A 24,048-nucleotide genomic window follows, 5' to 3' on the forward strand; every position below is an offset into this window, starting at 1 on the left:
CACAACATTTGTAACAAATAACTTATCTGGTAAATTTTAGCTCATTGTTTTTGCTTAGAGATTATCCCTAAAGCTGAGTCCAACTGATTGTGAATAGTTCTTTGCAAAAATTCAGTAGCTGTCATTAAGTTTTCTCAATGCTGGCTGGAAGCAAGTCACGGAGGTTATTGTTTTTCCGTAGCTACAGGGCTACAGAAACATGCAACTGTTCTACTGCAAACACCCACATGTGAAATCCTGACATGTACAGACACTGAAGTCTGCACAACTCAATTTCAGTGACATTTGTTATTCATCGATTCCAGGGCCAGTGGTATCCCCTGTGATATGCATAACACACATTGTCAAACCCTTTTATATTCGTTCCTGCAAATTGTTTCTTTTTGAGACCTATCTGATGCTAATTTAAGAATTCTCAATGATGGAGAATTCATCTCAGCCATTGGTTAATAGTTCAAAATATTAATTATGTTTACTTTCAAAACTGTCCAGTGCTTTGAAAATTGTTCCCCCAAACATTTGGAGGAAAACACAGTGTGTCACACATTTGTGACAGGAGGTAACCATTTGAAAGTCAAGATGGGCCAGTTCTTGTCAAGGTTTCTCTCAAATGTTTTCTCTCCTTTAATTATTTACCTCATAAAGGAACCAGTGAGATGGTTAAGTATGCTTTCAAGGTTAGGGTGTGTTGTATTTTAAAATTACAAGGGGTTTATGCATTGTTTGACATATTGCTGCTTTTGACTTCTATCTAACAGCACCAGAGGGCAACCTCTAAGCCTACAGCACCAGAGTGCACCTATGAAAATAACAAATTTAGCAGCCTATCCCTAATGAAGTGAGGATTTCACCTTCCAAGACAAGTGCATAGGGTTTGCTGTAATGCCTTAGCATGGGTGGTCACAGCCTCCCACACCGTGAATCCACCATTCAACAAAACTATGGAATTAAGGCAAGCAAGGGCTGAGAACACTGGGGCACTGTGCATGAATTCCACACTAGAGAGCAGTTCAAAGGCAACACTAAAAACTGTATTAGAAAAGGACCACTTCCTTCAGTGTGATGAGAAACCTGCCACATGCCCACCACACCACAGACATGTCCCCACTTACAACTGAGATGGATGGGTGCCTATTAAAGGCTTCTTACCCAGAAACAGTAAAAGTCTTAACCAAAAGCTAGCAAGCTAAGCAAGATCTTTAAGCCAAGCAAATGGAAACGGAAAATCTCGCAGGACACACTAAATGCTGCACTGCACAACTGCAGATGGCTCTCATGTGGTGCAGCCCATTTCAGTGTGGTCAGCTAATGCGACACACATGCTGGTGAGAGCCCAGCAACCAAAGCAGAAGGCTCTCTTTGGAGCAGCCTCTCCTCGCTGTGGTCTGGAAGGGAGTGAATGGCACGGCACTTGAAAGGGAAGTCTAAGAAATGAGCCCACCATTACGGCACTGCTCTGAGTGCCATCCTGCTATCTGGATCAGCCAAGGTGGCCACCCGTCATCAGACAGGATGAGCACGGCACTGAGCATCCACTACTGGCTCCCTGGAGCAGTGACATGTCTCCCCCAGCATCCCACACAGCCCTCCATGGGTGTGATGGCTGATGGGAGAGAGCCAAGACCACAAACACAAAGCCATTTCCCAAAAGGACCCAGCTGTAAATCTGGACACACCTTTAGAATCAAATTTGGAAGATGGCTGCAATAGACGAATGCGTCCTTCAGCATGGCCGACTGGTCCAGCCAGCCTGGCCCATCACCCACATGTCCCCCACTGTGGCACAGCACTGGGAGTCCCCCAGCACCTGCTCACACAGACCCGGGTGGGATGGGAGGGAAGGGTGAAAAGATCACCCTTGCTTTAAAAGGTTTGGGCTTAGACCCCAGATTGTCAGAAACTGAGTGTGGTCCCAGCAGCTCCAAGGACGCACTGGGGCTGTGATCATCCTACCACAGCAGGCTCCAGCAAGGCAGGGAGCACTGTGCCAGAAGGCAGGATATGAACTGAGCTCTAAGTGTCCCCCTGAAGCCAGCCCTTTGCTCAGCTGGTGGTGCAAAACATGTGAAGACTCCTCTTAACTCACACTGAAGAACTGCTGGAATTGTCTCACCATGGAGCTTGTGGGCCCCCAGTTCCCAAAGTGCTTACACTTCACTCCTATGAAAATCTCCACTTGAATGAAGAATTCAGTGGGCTTCAACCAACACAGAATTAGACTGAGTGGTGAATCACACTCAGAGTATGCAAAATATTTAAAACATTATAAATGCCACATTATTTTTGAAAATGAAACAATTATTCATGGCTTCACTTACTCCTGGGCATTGGTTCTGAGACAGTATGTGCTCATTGATGTGAATAACTATAAATGATGCTGGAGCTCTAGGCCCACTTTTAACTCTACATGACTTTATCTGATCACAGACCTGTAGGCATTATAGAGATTCCTCTTCTCGTTCATGCTCTGACACCGTCCCTCAACCGAGCAGGGCAGGGTGAAGTTTCTTGCAGGGAATTCCATGAAGCAGTCGCTGTTACTGGTGCAAGAGCTCTCCTCAACGCTGGCATCATCCAGATCTGTCACCTTCAGCTCCCCATCCACAATCACAAACTGCCGAGGGCGAAAATCCAGTAATGTCACCGAGCCAAGAGGAGAGTGAGCCAAGTAATGCAGAAGCCGAACTAAGCTGAGACATATCTGAAACACAAAAATGTGGGCACCTTGCATTATTTTCTCAGTGTAAGGTATACAACAAAACCACTTTAGCTGCAGATATGTTAATACATTTATGACGTAATATAAGCATTATAACTTACCCTCAAAGCTAAATGTTGCAACCAAGGTATTTTTCACGGGATTAACATAGCTGATTGTAAAACCCTGAGAGACTTGAAACAAAAAATAAGCTTCTTTACAAGTGCTTTCCCACACTATTCCTGAAGCAGGGCTCATTGTTGCTGTTCTTACTTTTAACAGAAATAAAAGCATTAACTTTTAATAACACATTATGCACAGGCGTTGACCACACAGTCTGATCCTGCTATTTTACAAACTCTAAGTCTGGAAATTTTTGCTGGATTGCCCTGCACCCACACCTGGAGCTCCAACTGCAGACATGTCTGTATTGCCTCTGTACTGATCCCACCTCTTGACTGTTTTTATAAATTTTTTCCACTGTTGCCTCTCATTTTTTCCTTGTTCCTTCTTCCTCCCGGGAAGAGAAGCTCCACAGGTTCAATGTAACTCTTCAACACTACTCAGGCTAAGTGCTTATGTCTGTCTGCCTTGATGGGTCTGCCTTGACAGACACTCATGCACCACTTTGAGCCTGAGGTGGGAGCACTGTGTTTCACTTTTCCACTGCAGGTTAGAAACTGGAGTCATTTTAGCTAGACAGCAACCCTGATGAACATTGAATTCAACCCCCTTTCCAAAGTCCTGTTTTCAATTCATGCATTCCTTTAGAGTCCACTATGTAACCTATTAATTCAAATGTAGCAGTAATACGAACATAGTTAAATACTGGAATTTTTATTTTATGTATTAAATAAATAACAGGTCTTATTCAGCAAGCTTTTTACTGTTTATATATAATCTTTGTTTTCTATTAAAATACAATGTTAAGGGCCTGTGCATTGAAGTAGTCAAATCCAAATTCAGTCTAGCGGCTTAAACAATACACTCAAGGGTGCACCTCAATGCATCTTTGATAAGAAAGCTGAGCATAGCTGAAGTTATCCCTCACCTACTTGTGGGACATTAGAACCATCTCATGCTTCTACATAATCCTTCTCCTGGCTGACCAGACGAGAACATTTTTCTCCTACTTATGGGATACCATAGTTTATATGGAGATGTTTGTAGGCATATACAAGCCTGGTTATGGGATGCTAAACTTGACCACCCTTACCTCCCCTTGGAAGGACACAGCACTCATGTCTGTGTTACCCTGCAATACACTGTAGAGAAAAAGCCCATTCAGCCCAAGCTAACCTATAATATAGGTATCTTCAAATGCCATCAAACTCAGAATTTAGCTTGAACAAACCCACAGGTTGTCATCCAGAATTATTTCCTTTTCTCAAATGCCAAAAAGCCCTCTGCTCCTGCACCAACAACCTCTGTGCCCAAGCCAAACAGGCTCTGCCATGCAGACCTGCTGGAGGCTGGGACTTCACACGTGTGAAGGCTTTGCTCTGTGTCACACACCTCTGGCTTGCTCAGCTTACTGCTGAGTCAGTCCACACAAGGAAATTATCCATTGTAGAAATAACCCCATGGATTTATGCAGTCATTTTCAGGACTGGACTACAAACAAGTCTCACATATCAAGAAGACGATTTTATTTCCTTCCTTTCTGTATTAGTTGCATCCTAGACAAATGAATGAGCATGACATAATTTAGGACTTCATTACAGTGGTCGCAGGAACATTTCACCTGTAATTCTACCTCTGTGAAGGATCTCATCTTCATCAATTCTCCTTTATGTCCCTTTGCAACTGCTCACTCAGAAATATCCACACTAGAAAGAAACTTCTCTGTTTATTACCCATAATCTCACGTATCTCTTGGTCATTTATTTTGTACATAATTGCTGTCACGATCCATTATTTGCATTCCCTGGATGAGATGAGCTAAAGAACAGGTGCTCCTGTGTTTTGGGAACCCTTCTGAGTACCTCTGCTGCTTATCAACACCACGCTTCTTCCAGGAAAAGGGAGCTGAAGCTTAGTGCAGAGAACACACTTGCTGCAGCTGTATAAGTAAAATAAACTCTGCCAGGGAACATTCCTGTGCACAGAAACTTAATCCCACATGCACACTGGCCAGCACGGTCTCTGGCCAGGTCTGACCAGTACCGAGGCTGTTCTCCTGCACTGTCCCCAGGCAGGATCCAGAAGGCAGCATGGAACCATTTCCAACAGGTCCCAATCCTGCTCAGAGCCTTCAGAGAGTGCAAGAATGCAACAGCACAGCCGTGGGCTGCACCTTGCTCTTTCCACTCAGAGCTCACTCAGGCGCACTTTTAATTTTCTGGCACAGATGTAGCTGAGCAATGCAAAGTGTTTCAGATGGAGACTGCTGCTGCCTTTCAATGTCCTAGGGAGTTAACCTCAGACAAGGACACTTCTCCATATGCATCAAGCCAGACGGCACTGTCTTGATCAAAGCATTGCTGCAGTCTGGCTTCATTTTGGACAAATTAAGTGTGACCTTGGTGCTCCTAGTGAATTGCCAGTGCAGTGGACAAACTGGGTTTGAGATTTGTGTACGTTTATTCCACTCTTTCCCCAGGAAAAAACGAACAGAGCAGGAAGCAGTAGAAAACAATTATAAACCAAACCTATGATAAGGATCAGGAGAGAGATGTAACATCCTTCTATTGTTTAAATCCCAGTTGCAGAGCACAATGCCAAAAATCCTGGGCCTCTAGCTTCAACAAGTAAGAAATGTTTCAACATATCATGTAAAAACCATATAACTAGTTACAATTAGATAATATTGACAGGCAAAATAACACAGTAGCTTAAACACTACAGAAGCGGAGTGCTAAATACTGCTTCTAAACCATATGCAAAACAAACATTTAATAAATGTGAATTACGCTGAAAAGTAGACAACCCCTGCTTCATAATATTATTTACTATACTATTTCTCGCTCTCCTCAAAGTCCTTATGAAACAGTTGTTACTCACCCGAAATCTGTCTTCCCAGGAAGTCTGTAACAGCTGAATCATCTCTAAAGGCGAGCCCAGTTCAGTGATGGTCGTCAGTGTGTCTGGGATGTCATTGCTGTCTTGGTAGCAATAGCCGTAGAGCTGAAAACAACACAGCCAGGCAACATCAATGCAGTGCCCCTTGGCACATGGATTCCCAAAGGAGGCTGTGAGCAGTGTTTCTGGCAGTATTTGTCACCCTGCAGGGAACCCATGCTGAAGGACTACAACCAGTGGGAGCAACCCACTCTGGACCAGTTTATGAAGAACTGTAACCAATGGGAAAGACCCAACACTACAGGTGTTCAAGGAGGATTATCTCCTAAGGGAGGGACCCCACACTGGAGCAGGGGAATTCTCCCAGGAGGCATCTCCTGAGGAGCAAAGAGCCACAGAAACAACATATGATTAACTGACCGCAACCCTCATTCCCACTCCTCTGCACTGCTCAGGAAAGAAGGCAGGGAAATCAGGAGGGGAGTAGAGCCCAGGAAGAAGGGAGGAGTGGGCGGAAGGTGCTTTTAAGATTTGGTTTTATCTTTCATTACCCTACTATGATTTGATAAACTAAATTAATTTTTTCCCAAGTCGAGTATTTTGCCCATGATATTAATTCCTGAGTGATTTCTCCCTCGCTTAAATGCAATCCACAAGCCTTTTGTAACATTCTCTCTCCCTTCTCCAGCTGAGGAGGGGAGTGAGAGAATGGCTTTTGTGGGTACCTTGCATCCAGATAGGGACAACCCATGACAAATATACAAGACAAAAAATAACAATAATAATTTAACACATCTATGAATGCAGAAACAGAAAACTATCTGAGTAAAGGTAATTAAACCTATGCAATACCTGACTAAATAATACTGATTTTATGCTTCAAAAATATTGTAAAATAGTTTTAATGACATTTTCCATAGGATTACTGTTTGTGCCTTGAGTGGCAATGTGTATTTCAATGACACAGCACCTTGAAAAGCAATCAAAGAGCCAACATTTATCTTCCCAACCAGAAATTGCCTCTCACTATATCTGATGAATTTCTGTGTACAGTATCATTAAAGCAGGGCAAATACTCTAAAATACTATTTGCCAGTAGCTTCTACAATTTAAAAGCATTGAAATGGCAATTTCAGCCATACTCCAGCTTCTTCTTTTATTTGCTTTCCAAGGATATTTGAATGATTTCCACTTGCACAAATAATTGCACTAGAATAATATTTAAAGACTGTGGAGGAGAGGCTGTCTTGCTTTATATGGAGTGGGACAATGTCTGACAGACTGGGGGACAGGCTTTTATGAACTCCCTGCCAAGCCCTGGCAGAGAGGATATTAAATGAGCCAGATAAGGATCTGATCACAACTTTCCAGCCAGAACAGCATGCACATGAAATAAAATGAAATGTAATCTCTGTCCCCAGTCAAATAAAACATACAGCAAAAGGGTTGGTGTGAAAATGCAGCATTAAAAAGAATGCCCTGTTGCTACTCCTCTACTGCCTTGCCTGGAGCAATTTGATTTTTTTCAAACCTCTTTTAATTTTAAAAAGCTCAGGGAAGGTTCCTCAGTGCTGAGGGCACTCGGGTATGGCCCTGCAGAGGAAGCCAGGCTCAAGCAGCCAGAACAGGGAGCAATCCCAGATCATGAGGAAAGCAGAGTGCCATGGCCACAGGGAGTGGCTGAGGCTGCGAGCAGATTCCAGCATCCAGCACATTCTTACAGCTTGTGACCTCCCCAGGCAGAAAAGCAAAGACCAGGCTAAAGTCAGCAAATACGGGATTTGTTATGAGCCACGCTGCTAGTTTTGACTGTAGCTGTCTACATTTAAAGGAAAAAAGGGTGCCAAAAAATGTAAAAGAAGTAAACAATTTTTCTTTTTGGTGTAAAAATGGCACAGTATTTCAAAACAGCTGCTTAAACATGGACATTAACCTAAACAAAAAAAAAAGAGCTAGAAGATTTTATTTTAAAACATGCCAAAAAGAGGATTTGTGATAGATGCCGATATGAACATTTAAAGTAGGAAAATGGACGTTTGTCTTTACTGCCACAACCATGACAAAGATACTAACAGCAATAATTTCTCCATCCAGAGACATTCAAACCAGACTTGGGTTTGTTCCTTATCATCCATGACACCACTTTTGTGCAGTTTAATGCCAGGAGTTAAATCTTAGAAGATCACATCAACACAACTGTTTAAGCTATCTGTGCTAACCAAAAGTAGAATTAAATGAAAATATTTACTACAACATAGATTACTTTCTCAGGGAAGGTTGGATCCTGCAGTCCTTTCCAGCTACTACTCACCCCTTGTGTGTGTGGGCACACTAAGGAGGCAGGATGAAGCTTGGCAGGTTTGAAAACCCTCACTTCTGAGTGTCAAAATCTAGCATCTGTTTGTGTATCATCTGCAGAATTCAGCTCTTGTCTTTAGCACAGTAATACTATCCACTGGGAAAAAAGCCATAAGGGAAATTAGCAAGCAATCCAGACTGGAAAATGACAGTATTGCAGTAACTGTTGGTTCACAGTAACACTGAATACAAAAAATGGTACCAGCCTCCATCAGACACTGTCAACATTTGTGAAAACAACTCTGAGAATAGAAACACAGAAGACAAACAATTATCCATTGCTTTTGATTATACAAACAAAATACATATACATATTGTATATATGTATATATGTATACATATGTGTATATATATATATACACAATATATATATATATAAAAATTAGTCTCACTATCTATTTATGTGCATATGATCACAGGAGTATTAGATTATAATTAGAGTACCTATTTGTGTCTTTTGTATCTCAATCCATGAATGCCAACAGTAAAAACAACAAGTTAGATTTGCTCTCAGCTGGAATTTTGCCCATAATTCTTTCATTTTAGTGTCCAGTTTGTACCTTGGCAAAAGTCTTCACTGCCCAAGAATCCGACTATACCTATAAACTAACCTGAGCTTTGTATTGATTTTAGTTAAGTGAAACCTCTCCAGATACAGTGTTAGTACACAATTATATAGAGTTTAAAAAGCACAGAATTCTGAGATATAAAAGATTTATTGGGCCGTATTTATACTTTTCTAAATGAACTCCTGAAACTAAATGCAAAAATGCACATGTAATTACATGGCCATATTTGTATGTGCAATTACCATGATTACAAACTGGGCAAGTCCCAACAGCCAGTTAAGCATCTGAAATGGTTACATTCATCCTCTCCTGATGAACCACCACCCAGCACACAGATGTTACAAAATACAGAATATATATAGATGTGAAATATTCCCAGGCAGCAATGCTGAGGCCTTTCGTTTAAAAAGCTGACTTACACAACACAAGAAGCAAGTACAAGGGTACTACCCTGAAACTTTTTTTTTTTTAACTTTGTTTTGTTTTTGTCCAATCCATTTTAAGGTCAGAAATGAGACAGAATGGTTTGTATTCCCAGACAGTGAAGTAAGAAACAGATAGCTGGTGCATACAATAACAAGAAAAATAACCACACAGGGAAACTGAATATAGCTGGAAGCAAAAGATGAGCCAAAATATCTCCTCTATCTGAAATTCTATTAGGTTGGACATCATTCTCAGCGTCACAAAGCTACACTTCAGACATATTGAAGAGTGATGGTTTTCATACGCTTTTTCAGTATGGTTCCAATTAAATGAATGGAAAGAAATACAATCCCACATCTTTTTGCTATCTCAAGTCACTGCATTTAAATGCCACCCCAATATATTTTTGTGTAGAATCTAATAGCAAACAGTCACGATACTGGGATGCCTTTCTGTCTGTTTAGAAAAATGTATGCCAGATATGAAATGTTGACCTGTTCTCACATCGTGTGTTGTAATTCATTTCTTTCGAGTAGCCCCGTTTACCAAATTATTCCCTCGCTGCCTGGATTTTCTCGATCGTAAAGGCTCAGTCCTGCATTAGTCTTTCTGCACCCAAAATTCCCACTGACTCCCAACAGTTTTCAGGCACACTGGGCATACAGGGTCAGCCCCTGTGAAAGTTATATTGCATTGTAGGAGCGTGTGTCCCTACAGCCAGCCAGTTCACCTCCCTTTATAATTCCCTTTTACTACAAATTATGAGGACAGAGGTCCCCCTTTCAGAGGACTCAGGGCAGCAGGGGAGGGCAAAAGCAGAGGTCAGCCTCTACACAAAAGCCAACAAGCTTACTGAACAAAAACACAAAATAAAGAAGCTTATTAAGCTGTCATCAGCAGGGTAAGTCTGTGCCAACGATGAGCCCTCCTGCACTGGTGTAGACACCCCAGCTGGACTTTCAGAAAAATAAAAGTCAAACCAGAACTATTGCCAAAGTGTTACATTTCCTTTATGAGGGTTGCTCAGTCACAAACAGTAGGACCCACCTTTTCCAAACAGGTCTCCAGCCACTTTCCCCAAGCTGGGGCTCTGCTGGCTCAGCTAAACTCTGCTGCCAGGGCAAAATGCCCCTGCAGATAATACCATTTCCCTAAAAATTACAACACATTTTGAATATTCTTCTTTCTCTACGACCACAAAAACTGGCAATTTTTCTTTTTTAATGAACATGAGATTTCTGGGAGTCCTGGAATGTGAACCTCAAGCACACTGTTACCAGCTGTAATATAAGTGACAGGCTCAACTGCATTACACCAGAAGTAAATTTCAGAAACCTCTCTTCTCTTTCAATTTGGACTGCTATTCTCTTTTAATTTTGACTACAGTAGGACCCAACTTCTGCCCACAATAGAAAAGTGCAATGAAATATAATCTCACATGTATGAAGAGTGACAGCATTCAACACTTGACACAGCCTTTCTTTTCAGAAATACATGGCCAGAATTGCTTAATCAAAACTGGTTGTGTTGAGATTGTATTTTGTAGTGTTTTGATGCCCAGGGGAAATAAAAAGCTCCTACTGGCCTTTTGATGAGCTATTTGCTTGAGCTGCTATGCTTCAAAACCAGAACGGCGTGTTTTAGAAGCTCTTGCTACTTTATTGCTAAATTAATGTAATATTTTTAGGGTTCAGTCCTTGGATTCACATTTCACCCTTGAAGCACTCAGACAGTCCATCCCTGCAAGAGCAGAAATCCCCAGCACAGCCTGATACAGCTATGCTATACCAGTACATGATTTGAGACATTTCTGTCGCTTTAAGATTTATTAATCACTCATGTTTTAAAATTTTCTCTTCATTGCTGATGCTACACACATATATAAATATACATAGATATTCACACAAACACATAAATTCATACATATTTTTTGCATATATGACATATATGCATATGCCTGTTCTGATATCTAACGTATACACACAACATTTGCATGTGTATTTCAAAATGTTTTATATGTTTTTAAAATACACATTAAAAGACTTTTATATTGCAAATCAGCCCAAAAGCACATGCAAACCTGTAACATGCATGGAACCTAGAAAATGCAGGGAACTCAACACCTAAATTTACTAAAGATCGATCCAATGCTGACTTTCCTGCTATAGAATATATCAAGATGACACACAAGAAATAAATTGATTTTCTCCCATTGAAATGCAGCAATGAAGCCCTGCAAAATGCTGAGTTTCGCTGGAAAGAGACTCACATAGACCATCCCCAGCAGCATGAAAAGCCTTTTGAGAGTGGGACCCAAACTGTGCACTGACAGCTGTGAGGTGGGATTTTGTCTGCTGCCGGATTTTGGAACCGAGAATAAGTAATGGGTAATTCAAATATTAAACTCTAAAATCACTCTAAAAGTTTTGCCTGGGTTTTATTTATAAATGTATTATTATGATTAGCACTGAACTCCAGGAGAACTAAAAGGTACAAGAATCTCATTCCTGGCACTGTTACTAAACATTTTCATTAATAGAAAAGTTGGACTGTAGTACTCAGAAACAGACACTATGTGTATTTACCCATATCTTTTGCTATATCCATAAAGGTCCACAGATATCTCCATATATTTTAGAGGTATATGTGTGTATACATATCCATACATACCTGCTGGCCTGACACACATTATGTTGGCTATAATCTTATGATTTAGTAACGTTATCTCCCTTTTACTCTCCCTGCTTTCCTTATACTCTGAAGTGGAAAATTCTTCTACTAAAAACGTTTACAGCACTTTGAATTTGCATTGCACTGCACAAGCTCAAGGCCCAACCCTGCAAATATTTAGTCACTCAAGCAGCCTACTCTTGTAAAGCCTTCCAGTGAAGACAAATGGATCACTCATACAACCATGATTCCAATGGAAACAGGCTGATATCACTGGAGGCATAGTTCATTATCTTGTAAATCGCCAGATCAGAAGCTCCCCTGACCTCCATCCACAGCCACAGCATTTAGAGTTCCACTGCACCACAAGTTTAACCCTTTGTCATGACATGACTTTGTGTTACAAAACTGTCAAATAACCTCTGTGCATCACAGGTTTGGAAATGCTTGTCTTGGATTCATTAAAATAATTCCATCTGTATAATTCTTCTTTCTTAGGTATGAGACATATCTTTTTGAACTTTATCATGGCAAGCTTTAAAATAAGCTTGGAGTCTATCTACAGCTGCATAATCCAAGAAAAAGGCAAGTCTATCCAAACTCAAAGTTGTTCCAAATATGGCCTGAAACAATATAAAATATCCATGTTTGGTGTCTGTTACCTAAACTGAGCAGTTCAGCTGAGTGTGATGAAAAATAACAAGTCCTTTAAAATTAGTCTAGAGTCAATATTAGTATTAGCACAATGCCTGTGAGAACTATTTCTTGTCAAGTTTTTCACGGCCATCACTCAAATGAAAAATGGCAAGAGAAATTAGATGTCATGGGGGGTCTACCTGAACCATCAGATGACTGTGTTGACACAAAAATCCATAAAAAACATATTTTAAAAATCCCAGCTTGCGTATTTGACATAGACACTTGACAAACCAGGTCTGCAACACTTTCAAGTACAGCCTGAGCTGATGCCTGAATCTACCAACACTGTGTCCATGCAGAGAGTAGAAACACAGAGCATCAGAACTATGCCAGCCCTGGTGTCCTCTCTGGCCAACACCACATCCCTGCCTGCCCTTCCCAAACACAGCAGAACTAGAAGACAGAAGAGCATGTGCAAAAGGCCCACAGTCATCCACTTCAGGGATAGGATTGGAGAGGATATTTCAGTTGGTCAGTTGGAAGGGACAGGAAACGATCATGTAGTCTAACTTCCAGACCATTTCAGGGCTGACCAGAAGTGAAAGGTGTTATTGAGGGCATTGTTCAAATGCTTCCTTAACACTGATGGGTTTGGGGCATTGACCACCTCTCCAGGAAGCCTGTTCCAGTGTTTGACCACCCTTCTTAATGTCAGGTCTCAAACTTCCCCAGTGCAGCTTTGGACAATTCCCATGTGAATTATTACAGGATACCAGGGAGAAGAGATTTACCTAGTTATCCCACACTGAGGGAATGAAAGGATAAGTTATAAAAACCATGTGCTTCCCCCTGCAATTCTGTCCTGGTCATAACTAATTCCAGGCCAGGATATTGACGGCCCGGAATGACCTTGCTCATTCATTGTTGCTCCCAGGAAAAAAAAGGCAAGCAACAAGGGAGAACGTGATGATACCCACAGCATCCTGTGGTGACCACTGATCTCTCCAAGCCACTGAGAAGAAGAAGCAGTGCTGGGCTCTCCTCAAAGAAACTGAATGAGGTTGCAAGTCATCAATTCAAATAAAGGAGGAAGAAATTCAAACCAGTCTTCTGGAATGATTTACGTGGCACATAAAACTGAGAACCAACCATAGAAATCATTCAACAAATGACTGGGATTAGTTTTATGAATGCTACTTTTAAAAGGAGGGACAATGTAGCCCTTCTAAGTTATGTGATGACACGTGTCTTATGGAAAGTCATTCCTGCCAGCAGCTTTGCAAGTTGAACGCCCTCTGCCATCTCATGGAATTCAAAGGGGAAAAAATACTATTTGGTGACTTCAGCATCAAGATGTGCAGCGTGCCTTCCAGGGACAGGAACAGTTAAGAGTGGGTTTGCAATTGTATCAGCTCTAGGCTTCCAGCAGCTCTGGAGTTCTTGTTAACAGATCCTTTCTTCACTCTTAAAAGTGCAGGATAACATCTGGGCCTTTTGGGAAGCAGTCTCACAATAAAGAAGCACTTTGTGTAATTCTTCTTTCCTCGCCAAACCGCATCTGTCTGCTCTCCCTGCCCTTCTCCACTCCAGCCCCAGCTCCTTGGGGCTGTGGGGACATCTGTTAGCAGCAGCGACTGTCTCTGCCGAGCCATCAGTAGGTGGCACTGCCTGCTTTTTTCTCTCACCACAACAATGTCCATCCTCAACACCTTGTGTCGACCACCACTGGCCATCTCCAAGGGTGCCCAAGAGACGTAAAAGCCCCAGCTCCTTCAATGTGCACCTTTGCAGCTGGCAATGTCAAGCAATGGATTGACTGGGACAAAGACGCCGCTCCATCACGGCTCACCAGGCAGTGGTGGTGGCAGGAATTTCCAGAGGAAGGAGGTGGCCAGCAAGAGTGCCAACCTCCCCTGCCACTGATGAGATACGGCAGGCTCATCTGTCTGAGATCTGAGGTTCCCCTGATCCCAATGCCAGCTAAACAGCCACTATCAGCCTGGTCTGGCACCGCGTGGTGGCCTCATTCATCTTTAACAAACCTGTCCTATGAGCAGCTCAACTGAGGTAATTTAGGAAAACATTAGAAAACACTCCCAGTCTAACGTGACCTTCCTAAAGGCAGGAATCCTGTATTGTGGGGTGCATAGTGAGAGCCCATCCAGCCCCAGCCTCAAAAGTCAATTCTTCTTAGGCACTTGGTTTTGAAAGATCTCCAAGAGCTGGGAACCTCTGCTGCCCCATCCAAAAATTAACAATGAAAAATTCTCCATATAGACTCCCACCAGCTGCTATCAGCAATTGCAGCACTTTTCTCAGCTCAGTAGTTCCCCGAGCTCTGATGGCCAAACTCCAGCCAGACACGGATAGGACTTGTTGCTGGGAATCCTGCACCACTGCCACCACAAAAGGCATTCAGTGCCCACCCGCTGGCAGCAGGGAAGAGGTCCCTGAGTAGCTGTTTCCACTACAGCACAATCTCCCCTTCCCCCCTGCCTTCTGTGAAAACAACAGTGGATTCCTGTAAAAAGGATGGTGAAGGACCAGACCTTCAAGAGTCCATACAATTCCTATGCAAATAAGTTTGCGCTGGAAATTAATTGTATATTGACTTTTTTGAGACTTGGAAAGATTGCCTACTTCCACCTGGAATAAGCAAACCGTATACAAAGCTTTATTATTATAATTATCACATTAAAATTAAAACTGCCTGTATCCTGTTGGCTATGCATATGTATAGGGAAACCATCAGGGTAAAAAAATCTCTTAATTATCACATGTAAAGAAAAGAAAATCCTGTTTAAAAACGAGTATTTAAAAATACTGTGATCAGCTAGCACGTCTTAAGTCTACTTGTCAGCAGTAAGTGATGTATTATTTGCGGTCTATTTTAATCAATTAATTTTGCAAGAGACAATTATTGTCCCCGTAATCATGACCATCTTAAAAAAATCAGTTACAAACACAATAGAACTAAATGACCCGATTCATACAGAAATTGCTTTGGTATTTGGATGGTGACTTTTCTAGTTCGGATGCCATCTCAGTATTTCATTTCACATTTTAACATCACACTCAGGCTAAATAAGCCAAATGAACCGGCCTCGTCTGGGCAGCCAGCAAGCCACTGGTGCTGTTAGCAGCTAGTGTCTTCCATAAGCATCAGACAAAGCCAAGCCTTTTCCCTGAGCTTTTGTGTGTGTTTTAAAAAGAGAGTGGTAGGTCCTTCTTAAATGAATCATTGTGAACTCACACTGAAAGTGCTGATAAATAGCTGTCACAGAAATAAGCTTGCACTTTTACAAACGTCTGCAGTTTCAGACCTTCCCTCCCTTCTCTTCAGCAATGAAAACGAAGGAAGAATAGCACCAACCCTAATTCTGATACTCCAGGGCTATAATTACATTATTACAGTAAATCAAACATTGCCTTTGTGTCACTACATTGTTTGAAATTAACTGCAAATGGTTTGATTTTCTTTTCTTCCTCAAATACGGGCAGGGAGGAATTAAAGCACACTAAATCATCTTAAAACGCACAAGAAAGGATTCAGACAGCAGCATTTGAACTCGGCAAGAAAAGAAATCGCAGCACGGAGCGAAAGGAAGAGAATCGGGCAGCGCATTTGACACAGAGCGACTGCAAAGCAATTAGCGGGCCGCTAAATCCTCTGGTACAATAAATCAGTGACCCAGTTCCCCCGGCTTCCCCGGTGCCCTTCATTATAAAATCCGCTTTAAGGAACTGCCCCTCTCTTGGCCACTCCAAAGCAAATGTATTTCCAGTGCAGCTGCACCTGCCCTTCGCAGCCCCAGACGGCGGGGCCGGGGGGGGGATGGCCCAGCGCTGCCCCTTCGTGCCAGTGACGGGCAGAACATGGAAATAAAAACAGGAAGGCAAGCCGCCTTCGCCTCAGCGTGGCCTAATGCGAAACCACTCTCCCTCTTGCTGCTTTTCCGTGTTGCTTTTGCTAGGCTTGATTCAGCACATCTGCCAGAGCTGACACATCTGGCTCCTTCCCCGGGTGGAGGGCACGGTGGATATGTCAACATGTTGTCTGAAGGCACCGGTACTTTCTGCAAAGAACTGTTTTCCGCTCTATCATATATTGTACAACAATAAAGTCTTTTTTTAAAAGGATCGCTAAAAAAAAAAAAAAAAAAAAAAAAAAAAAAAAAAAAAAAAAAGCTGATTTTGACAAGAGACAGGCCAGAATGAGAACTGCTGAGACAGTAAAGAACAAGCCTGTTATCTTACAAACTACACTTCAGGCTGTCAGCTGCCAGAGATTTACAGGAAAACCCCCTTTCCTTAGGACTGAACCGACGCGAAACTTTATTTTCAGCAGAAGAAACTCATGAAGGCACTCAGGGCCAGCAGTCCCTGGCCGGGGATGCCCGGGAGGGTTCCAGGGGATGCCCGGGAGGGTTCCAGGGGATGCCCGGGAGGGTTCCAGCCGAGGCTGCCGCCCGCCTGCCTGGACGCCTCCCCGGGGGTCGCTCCCTGCCAGGCCCGCGGCGTGGGGAGGCGGAGGAAGAGCTCCCGCTGGCCTCCAGCAGCCCCGCTTCGCCTCCAGCCCCGCCGCCCTGGCCGATCCCTCCCGGTTCCCCCGCCTGCCCCGGCCGGGGTTCCCCCCCAGCCCTGTCCTCCCCCGGTGACAGGAGGGTGGCACGTCCTCGCTGCTATTTATAGCAGCCGGATCGTATTTGGGTACGCCGGGAGCCGCCGGGGAGCGGGGAAAAGGAGCGAAGCCGAGGTAAGAAGGGCAGAGAATCTCCCCAGTAGATGTGGCACCGTGCCTTTGGCGTCTGTAGCCAGTGCGGTTCTCCTGCTCCAGTGGGAGCTGCACCGCCTGTCAAAAGCCAGAGGGAGAAGGAGACGCTGCCTTTGCACTGATTCCTCTGCCTCGGCAGCAAACCCTAGACACACTAAACTCTAAACCCGGGACCGGCTTTTGCTGGAAACAAATAAAAAATCCTGAAGTCAGCCGGTCCTGTCCTGTGTGAGATTTTACCAGAGGCACAAGCAATATATTTCATGTTGTTCCCTGGTGCCCATTTTCCGCACCGGCTCTTTGACTCCTGCATGACACCGGAGACTCGCTGCTGGCCCGACAGTGTCCAGATAGCGCCTGTCAGGTCCATATTTACCGTCTCCTTTCAAGGTAATGCCTTATCACCCCCTGGCCCCGTGCGCCCCACAACGCCGTGATTAAAGAACAAAGAGGGGCATGGCCGGGGCTCGGGGTTCTGATGCTGCAGGAGGGCAGGAGAAGGGAAACACAATGACAAAATCGGAACGAATCTGAAAACATGTTTCTGATTTAAGCCTAATCTATTTTTAAACGGGGTGGCATGTAAATACGAAACTCTAACTAACAGGCGGGATTTTTGCCCAAGAGAGCGTTTTCCCAGCACGGAGGCTGGGCGTGTTTCTCCTGGCGCTGGTGGAAGTGCCTGCTCATCCTCCTCCAGCCGCTCCTGCCCCGGCCCCCCCATCCGGCATCTCGCCTGCGCTTTCCCCCCTTCAGAGTCCACCTGACATCCCGCACCGGAGAAGGGAATAACTGTGGTCCCTCCACATCATTGAGAACCGGAGGAGTGAATTCCTGTGGCTCCTGCAAGGTCTGCTCTGGGGAGATGAGCTGCCCGTGCTGCCAGAGGGTCCCCGCCCGCACCTGCGGGGACAGACAGCACCCCTCCTTCCTTTGTATGAGAGGAACGGCTCCAAATTAATGCCAAATTAATCCTCCCAGAGAAGAAAACTACACACCAGTAACACGGGAAAGAATTGCTAGTGCCTTACCAAAATGACTCAACTTTAAAAAACACACACACTGGCCAAACCCACACAGAGAACAAAAAAAAAACAAAACCAAAATAAAACTAATCTTGGGGGCGAAACAAAACCTTCTCAGAGCAAGCAGTAACGATGGCTGCACCCAAGTACGGCTGTTCCAAGCGGAATTTATCACAGCCTAAGAGGAGCAACAAATATCCTTCCTAGGAGCACAGGTTTTTGTGGTTTGCAAGACGTTCTCCCTGTGCATTACAGAGGAAAGAGTATGGAAAAGGGAAGGAAGGAAGGAAGGAAGGAAGGAAGGAAGGAAGGAAGGAAGGAAGGAAGGAAGGAAGGAAGGAAGGAAGGAAGGTTAATATCTATTTTCTTGTTGTGGATAAATCATGACTAGTCTTTCTTTGAACAGCATATGAAACTCGAGAGCTTTGATCGCTGGGATCTGAAGTTCTCGTGGGGGAGCTGGTTCTCCTGCTGCAGCTGCCGAAGAAGAAACACAAAACTCCTTTACCCGGTTCAGTTCAAAAAGCACCTACTGTGAGACCGTCTGGTCTAACGTTCATTTTTTATTCTACCGCAACGCTCACGCTATGCGAAACGCAATAGGAATTTCCATAGCAGCATTTACATCCAAATGGACCCGCTGAGATTCACGCTGATGTGTAACAGCCCTACAATGCAGCCCCTTCTGGCAAGTGCCGCGCTGCCGGCTCATCGGCCAGCGGGATTCCCACCCGGGCCGTCCTGGGCGAGCCCCCTGGGCTGACCCGTGTGTGCCGGGGCTGTGCCGAGCCAACTCAGCCCGCCGGGAGTCCCAGCAGAGCCTGCCAGGGGTTACCCACCGCTGCCTTCTCTCCGGGGCTACCGCAGCCAGCGGCGTTTGCCTTCAACCCGGGCTGTATTTCCCGCATTCGGGGAGTGGTTTTGGATTCACGAGTCCTTTCCTCAGCCTCCCCTCGCCCCTTTCCTCACCTCAGTATTCGTTTTGTTTAGGAGGGAGCGGGCTCAGAGCGCAAGGCGCGGGGGGATGCCGGGCAGAGGGGGGGATGCCGGGCAGAGGGGGGATGCCGGGCAGAGGGGGGATGCCGGGCAGAGGGGGGATGCCGGGCAGGAGGGGGGATGCCGGGCAGAGGGGGGATGCCGGGCAGAGGGGGGATGCCGGGCAGAGGGGGGATGCCGGGCAGGAGGGGGGATGCCGGGCAGAGGGGGGATGCCGGGCAGAGGGGGGATGCCGGGCAGGAGGGGGGATGCCGGGCAGGAGGGGGGATGCCGGGCAGGAGGGGGGATGCCGGGCAGAGGGGGGATGCCGGGCAGAGGGGGGATGCCGGGCAGAGGGGAGATGCCGGGCAGAGGGGGGATGCCGGGCAGGAGGGGGGATGCCGGGCAGGAGGGGGAACGCGGCGCTCCCGGCCTCGCCCCGCCGGGGACATTCACTTGTCGCCGGGGCTGAGCACGGCCGCTGCCAGCGGAAAGCGCCGTTGGGACGGACGGTCCGGATTCGCCCTGCCAGGGACAGGGACAGGGACATCTCCCCACCGCGCCTGCCGAAGGGGGTGAGGCTGCCCAGGGAACAGGGGACGGGTGTGTGAGTGTGAACTCTCGGGGGCTCGGGGCACGGTCCCGGCCCGCTCCCCGCTCCTCCGACAGGTTGCCCGCGGCGGGACTGAGAAACGCGGGGAGAGAAGGCGGCGCGACCCACCCGGCCCGGTACCTGCAGGACGTTGTCGTGGCGCAGCCGCTGCAGCAGGATCATCTCCTTGACGATCTTGTAGGCGGCCAGGCGGTAGCAGTCCCCCAGGGCGGAGAACTGCCGCACGCAGTGGGCGATGTCGTGCCCGCCGAAATCCACCGCCTTCAGCGCCACGGCCAGCGTGCGGTTGAGCACCGCCTTGTAGACGGCCTTGGTGTAGCCCGAGCCCAGGTACTGCACGCCGCCCACGTCGCGGATGTCGCGGCAGCCCAGCAGCGGCGGCTCCAGCGAGAGCTCTGCCCAGGCGCCGGCCCCCGGCCCCGCCGCCGCCCTGCCCCGCGGTCCCGGCTGCTCGGCCGAGGTGCGCGGCGGCGCCAGGTCCATCAGCCGCCGCTCCCGGGGCCGCAGCGGCCGCCGCCCCGCCGAAGCCGCCGCCGGGGCCGCCCGGTGCTGGCGGTAGCGCAGCACCTCCTCGTAGCGCTGGCGGATCTGCCGCGCCAGGGCGGCCCGAACGCCGCCGATCTCCTCCTCCGGCGGGTCGAGGGGCGCGCCGGGCGGGGAGGAGGGGGGCAGCTCCCGGCGGGGCGGCGGCGGGTGCTCGGAGCCGGGGATGAAGAGGAGGTTGAGCAGGGTGCCCAGGAGGAAGGCGAGGCAGCAGCCGCCCGCCACCGCCGTCTTCCTGCGCCTCATCGCCGCTTCGCTGACGGCTCCTCCAGCCTTTCGGGCGTCTCTCCTTTCGCCCCTTCCCCGGGAACCAGCTCCGAGGCTTTTTTTTTTTTTTTACTCTCCTTTTTTTCTCCCCCTCCCGGCTATGCCGGCGGCAGAACGGCCGCGGGCGCTCAGCCGGAGCTCAGCCCCTTACGACGCGCCCGCATGACACTTGCCTCCCTGCTTTTAAGGCTCTGAAGCACTTATTATTAGCGGGACACGGGGCGGGCGGGCGGGCGGGGGGATCCCGGTCCCGCTGCCCCCGCCGACGCGCGCTGATTGACAGCCCGGCCCTTCCCGCGGCCCGGCCGAGCAGCAGGGGGGCCTGGGAAACGTAGTTCCCCCGCAGCAGCCCCGCCGGCCGCCGGCCAGCCCGGGAGCCGGGACTACATCTCCCAGCCTCGGCCGAGCCCCCCGGCGGGGAAGGCGCGGACAGGGGCGGGACGGGAGGGAGGACCCCCCCCCCCCCCCCCTCGACGGGCGCTACCGGGCAGGGCAGGGCAGGGAGCTGTGGGGTTGTGGGGCTGTGGCTCTCCCCACGCGTGGCCCCGCAGCCCGGGTGGTTTGGGCGGGATGCCCTTATTCCCCTCGCCGGCAGCCAAGGGTTTGGGGTTTGGGGTTTGGGGTGGGGGGCTGTGTTGTACGAGCGCCCACAGTGAGCCACACAAAGGAGCGGGTTTCGATGTCTTTTCCGCACCAAAATAAAGCGAAAGGCGGCGGCTGTGGGTTCGTCATTGGGAGTGAAAATTGCGGCGGTCGCGCCCCCTCCAGCCGCGGCACAGCAGAGGGGAGAGGGGACAGGGCTGTGTCGCCCACGGGAAAGAACAGCCACAAATCACGGGCCCGGCAGGGGGTAGCCCCTGCCCGCTTGGAGATGTGAATTGCAGGGGTGAGCGCTAATGACATGGTTATCCATCAAGCCCGCATTACGATGCTGTTAGCAACTAATTAACAAATACAATCGGCCCGCGAAGCTTCCACAAAAGGAGAGACCATCAACAAGAGAAAAGCCCGTAAAGAGTCAGGCGAGGCAAAGTTCACCACAATAGAAGTGGGAAATCATTTCCAACGAGGGAAAGAGACGAGACATTTCGGTAATACACATCGGACAGACCGGAGGGGAAAAAAAAAAACAAAACCACACACACACACACACACACAAAAAAAAAAAAAAAAAAAAAAAAAAAAAAAAAAAAAAAAAAAAAAAAAAAAAATCAGCCGCTGTTCCCGGGAACTAGGGGCTCGGTTAATGTCAGGGTTTCCTCCAGTACTGACAGAAAACGGACAAAAGTGACGGGAGGGAGCGTAATCACCAATTAAAATAAAAATAACAACTGTAGGAAGGAGGAGGGGGGGTTGTGCTGTCTGCCCCCGAAGGGACAGCAGGCTCCCGGGCTCCCAGCCCAGGCTCCGCGGGCGCGCCGCTCCCGCATCCCGCTGCGCGCCCCAGCGGTGCTCGCTCTGTTCTTGCCTATTGGGAACAGCGTTTTACCCTCCAGAGGCAGCCTGTTCCCGCTGCGATAAGTGGGATTTTCACGGGTATAGAGGACGAGTAGCAGGCTGGATTTATTTTTTTTCCCCCCCAAGTTAAAGGCGTTCATAACGGTAGGAAATGCATTCCCAAAGATGCTGTGACACCTGCAGCCCTCCCTGTTCGGAGCGGGATGCCCGGAGCCCCTCCAGGCCACGGGAGGCTCGGGCTGCCTTCCCGCGGTGGGAACACACCAGCCCACCCCGCTGCCGGCCCCTGGCAGGGCAGAGGGATCCTGGGCAGGGCACGGTGCATTATTCCAGCCGCTCATCCCGTACCCAGCGCGGAGGGGCCGGGATGCGCTCTTCCCTCTGCCCACCGCGTCCTCCGGGCAAATCACGGCCATTCCTCCGTGCCTTTGGAACGTGCACGCCCGGCCGGATTTACGGCTTGGCTGACAGGAGCCAACACGTTTTATTATTGCGCAGATAAGAGTCAATACAGCCGCGCTCGCTCGGAGCGGCTGTGCAGCCCCACGGAGTCGTTACCAGCGGGCGGCGTGAGCCCAGCCGAATAGGGTTTACAGGCCAGAGCGGGCTCATGGAGAGGGAAGCCGGCTTCTCCGAGGAGCTGTGCCCATCACCATGCCGGAGTGTGGCCCTGGGGATGCTGCAGCCCCGTGGGGGAGGCTGAAGGCCCCGGCAGAGAAAGAGATCTTGTTTTGCCATATAGCTGGCGTGGTACCCGCAGCCCCGGGTGTTCGGAGGAGGTGCACATCTTCAGTGCCCGCTTTTCTGCAGGTCGGGAGGCGGAGGGTTCTCCCATGAGCATCCCCGGGCGCGCCCACCGTGTTTGTGCAGTTTACAGGAACACAACCGGACTGCAGAACAGATGCTCCGCACCAGCGGCCCACCTGTTTTTCGCATCACGCTCCATCTCAAAGCCGCTTTTCTTCATTATATCCATCCCGACAGATACCATGAAATACATCACTCATTTAGATATGGGAGCCGGCCTCTGGAGGACGACTTGGCGCGGAGCACTTTGATGTTGAGAGACAGATTTCAAAAGATAGAAAGGCCCTTCGATGTTTCTAATTACCCCGCGCCCGGGGCCTGCCACTCATTAGGGGGGCGATGCCGAGGCGGGGGACACGGCCCGGTTCGGTTCGGTTCGGTCCGGCTGCTCGAGGAGGGCCCATCCGCCTCCTCCATCCTCCCACCGGGGAGAACCACACGGCTGTGCATCAGCAGAGCTCCCCTAAAGCCGGCAGCGAGCCGTGACCAGCAGCCTGAGCTGGCGTGAGGGCTCAGCAGCCTTTGCTGCATCCCCAGCGTGTCCCCGCCACTGGAGAAGGTTCGGGCCAGGGCCCTTTTGCCAGAGGCTGCTCTGAAGGCATTACAGCCCTTGCTAACACTTCTGCCCACATGCGAGCCTTTTATCTCGGCAGCGCTCTTGGAAAAGCTGATTCACTGCGGGGAAAGTGAGGACTGAGGGGTATTTTTTCATATGCAACAAGCTGCTCTTTATTTAGCCCTCACAGCCCCTATTTCTATCAATATTCCTAAAGCTGAGAGATGAAACACGGAAAAATTAAAACCATGCTAGCACACTTAATAAGATTAAGATCGTGGCAATGCATTGGCTGCTCCTTGGGGAAATAATTTTGTTGCTGCAGGAGCCATGGCCATCCTGGAGGCAAAGCTTGTGTATGAGAAAGACAGTTGGGAGTTGGCTCCAAACCCAACCAGGAGCCACCTCGAATGGCCGTGCTCCTGTGCCCTGCTCCCAGCCCAAATGCTTAGGCATCACTTCTCTATGGAGTCAATGAAATTTGCTCCATTATCCCTGTTTTACCAGCAGGTATCTTCAAGTGAAGCCCACTGTTAATCTCAAAGGATTTTGACTCGAGGCTGCAAAAAAGAAATCCCACATTTTTAAGCATAGGTTGCTTCAAGATCTCCCTTAAAAAGCCACGAATGGAAGCTTGCAGCTGAAATAA

General features: G+C 47.9%; 1 protein-coding gene across 1 annotated transcript in view; it reads right to left on the reverse strand.

Moving 5' to 3' along the window:
- Positions 1–20,785, reverse strand: part of PKDCC (protein kinase domain containing, cytoplasmic) — a 35,644-nt gene extending 14,859 nt beyond the window's left edge. The window contains exons 1-3 of the mRNA XM_083858364.1: positions 19,889–20,785; positions 5,702–5,824; positions 2,430–2,701 (exon numbers count right to left, since the gene is read on the reverse strand). Of these exons, the coding sequence (XP_083714490.1) occupies positions 2,430–2,701; positions 5,702–5,824; positions 19,889–20,557 (1,064 nt within the window). The 5' untranslated portion in view covers positions 20,558–20,785. The remainder of the gene's footprint in view (positions 1–2,429; positions 2,702–5,701; positions 5,825–19,888) is intronic.
- Positions 20,786–24,048: the final 3,263 nt, after the last annotated feature.

Source organism: Zosterops lateralis (assembly GCF_965231275.1).
Source record: "Zosterops lateralis genome assembly, chromosome: 3".
Taxonomy (NCBI): domain Eukaryota; kingdom Metazoa; phylum Chordata; class Aves; order Passeriformes; family Zosteropidae; genus Zosterops; species Zosterops lateralis.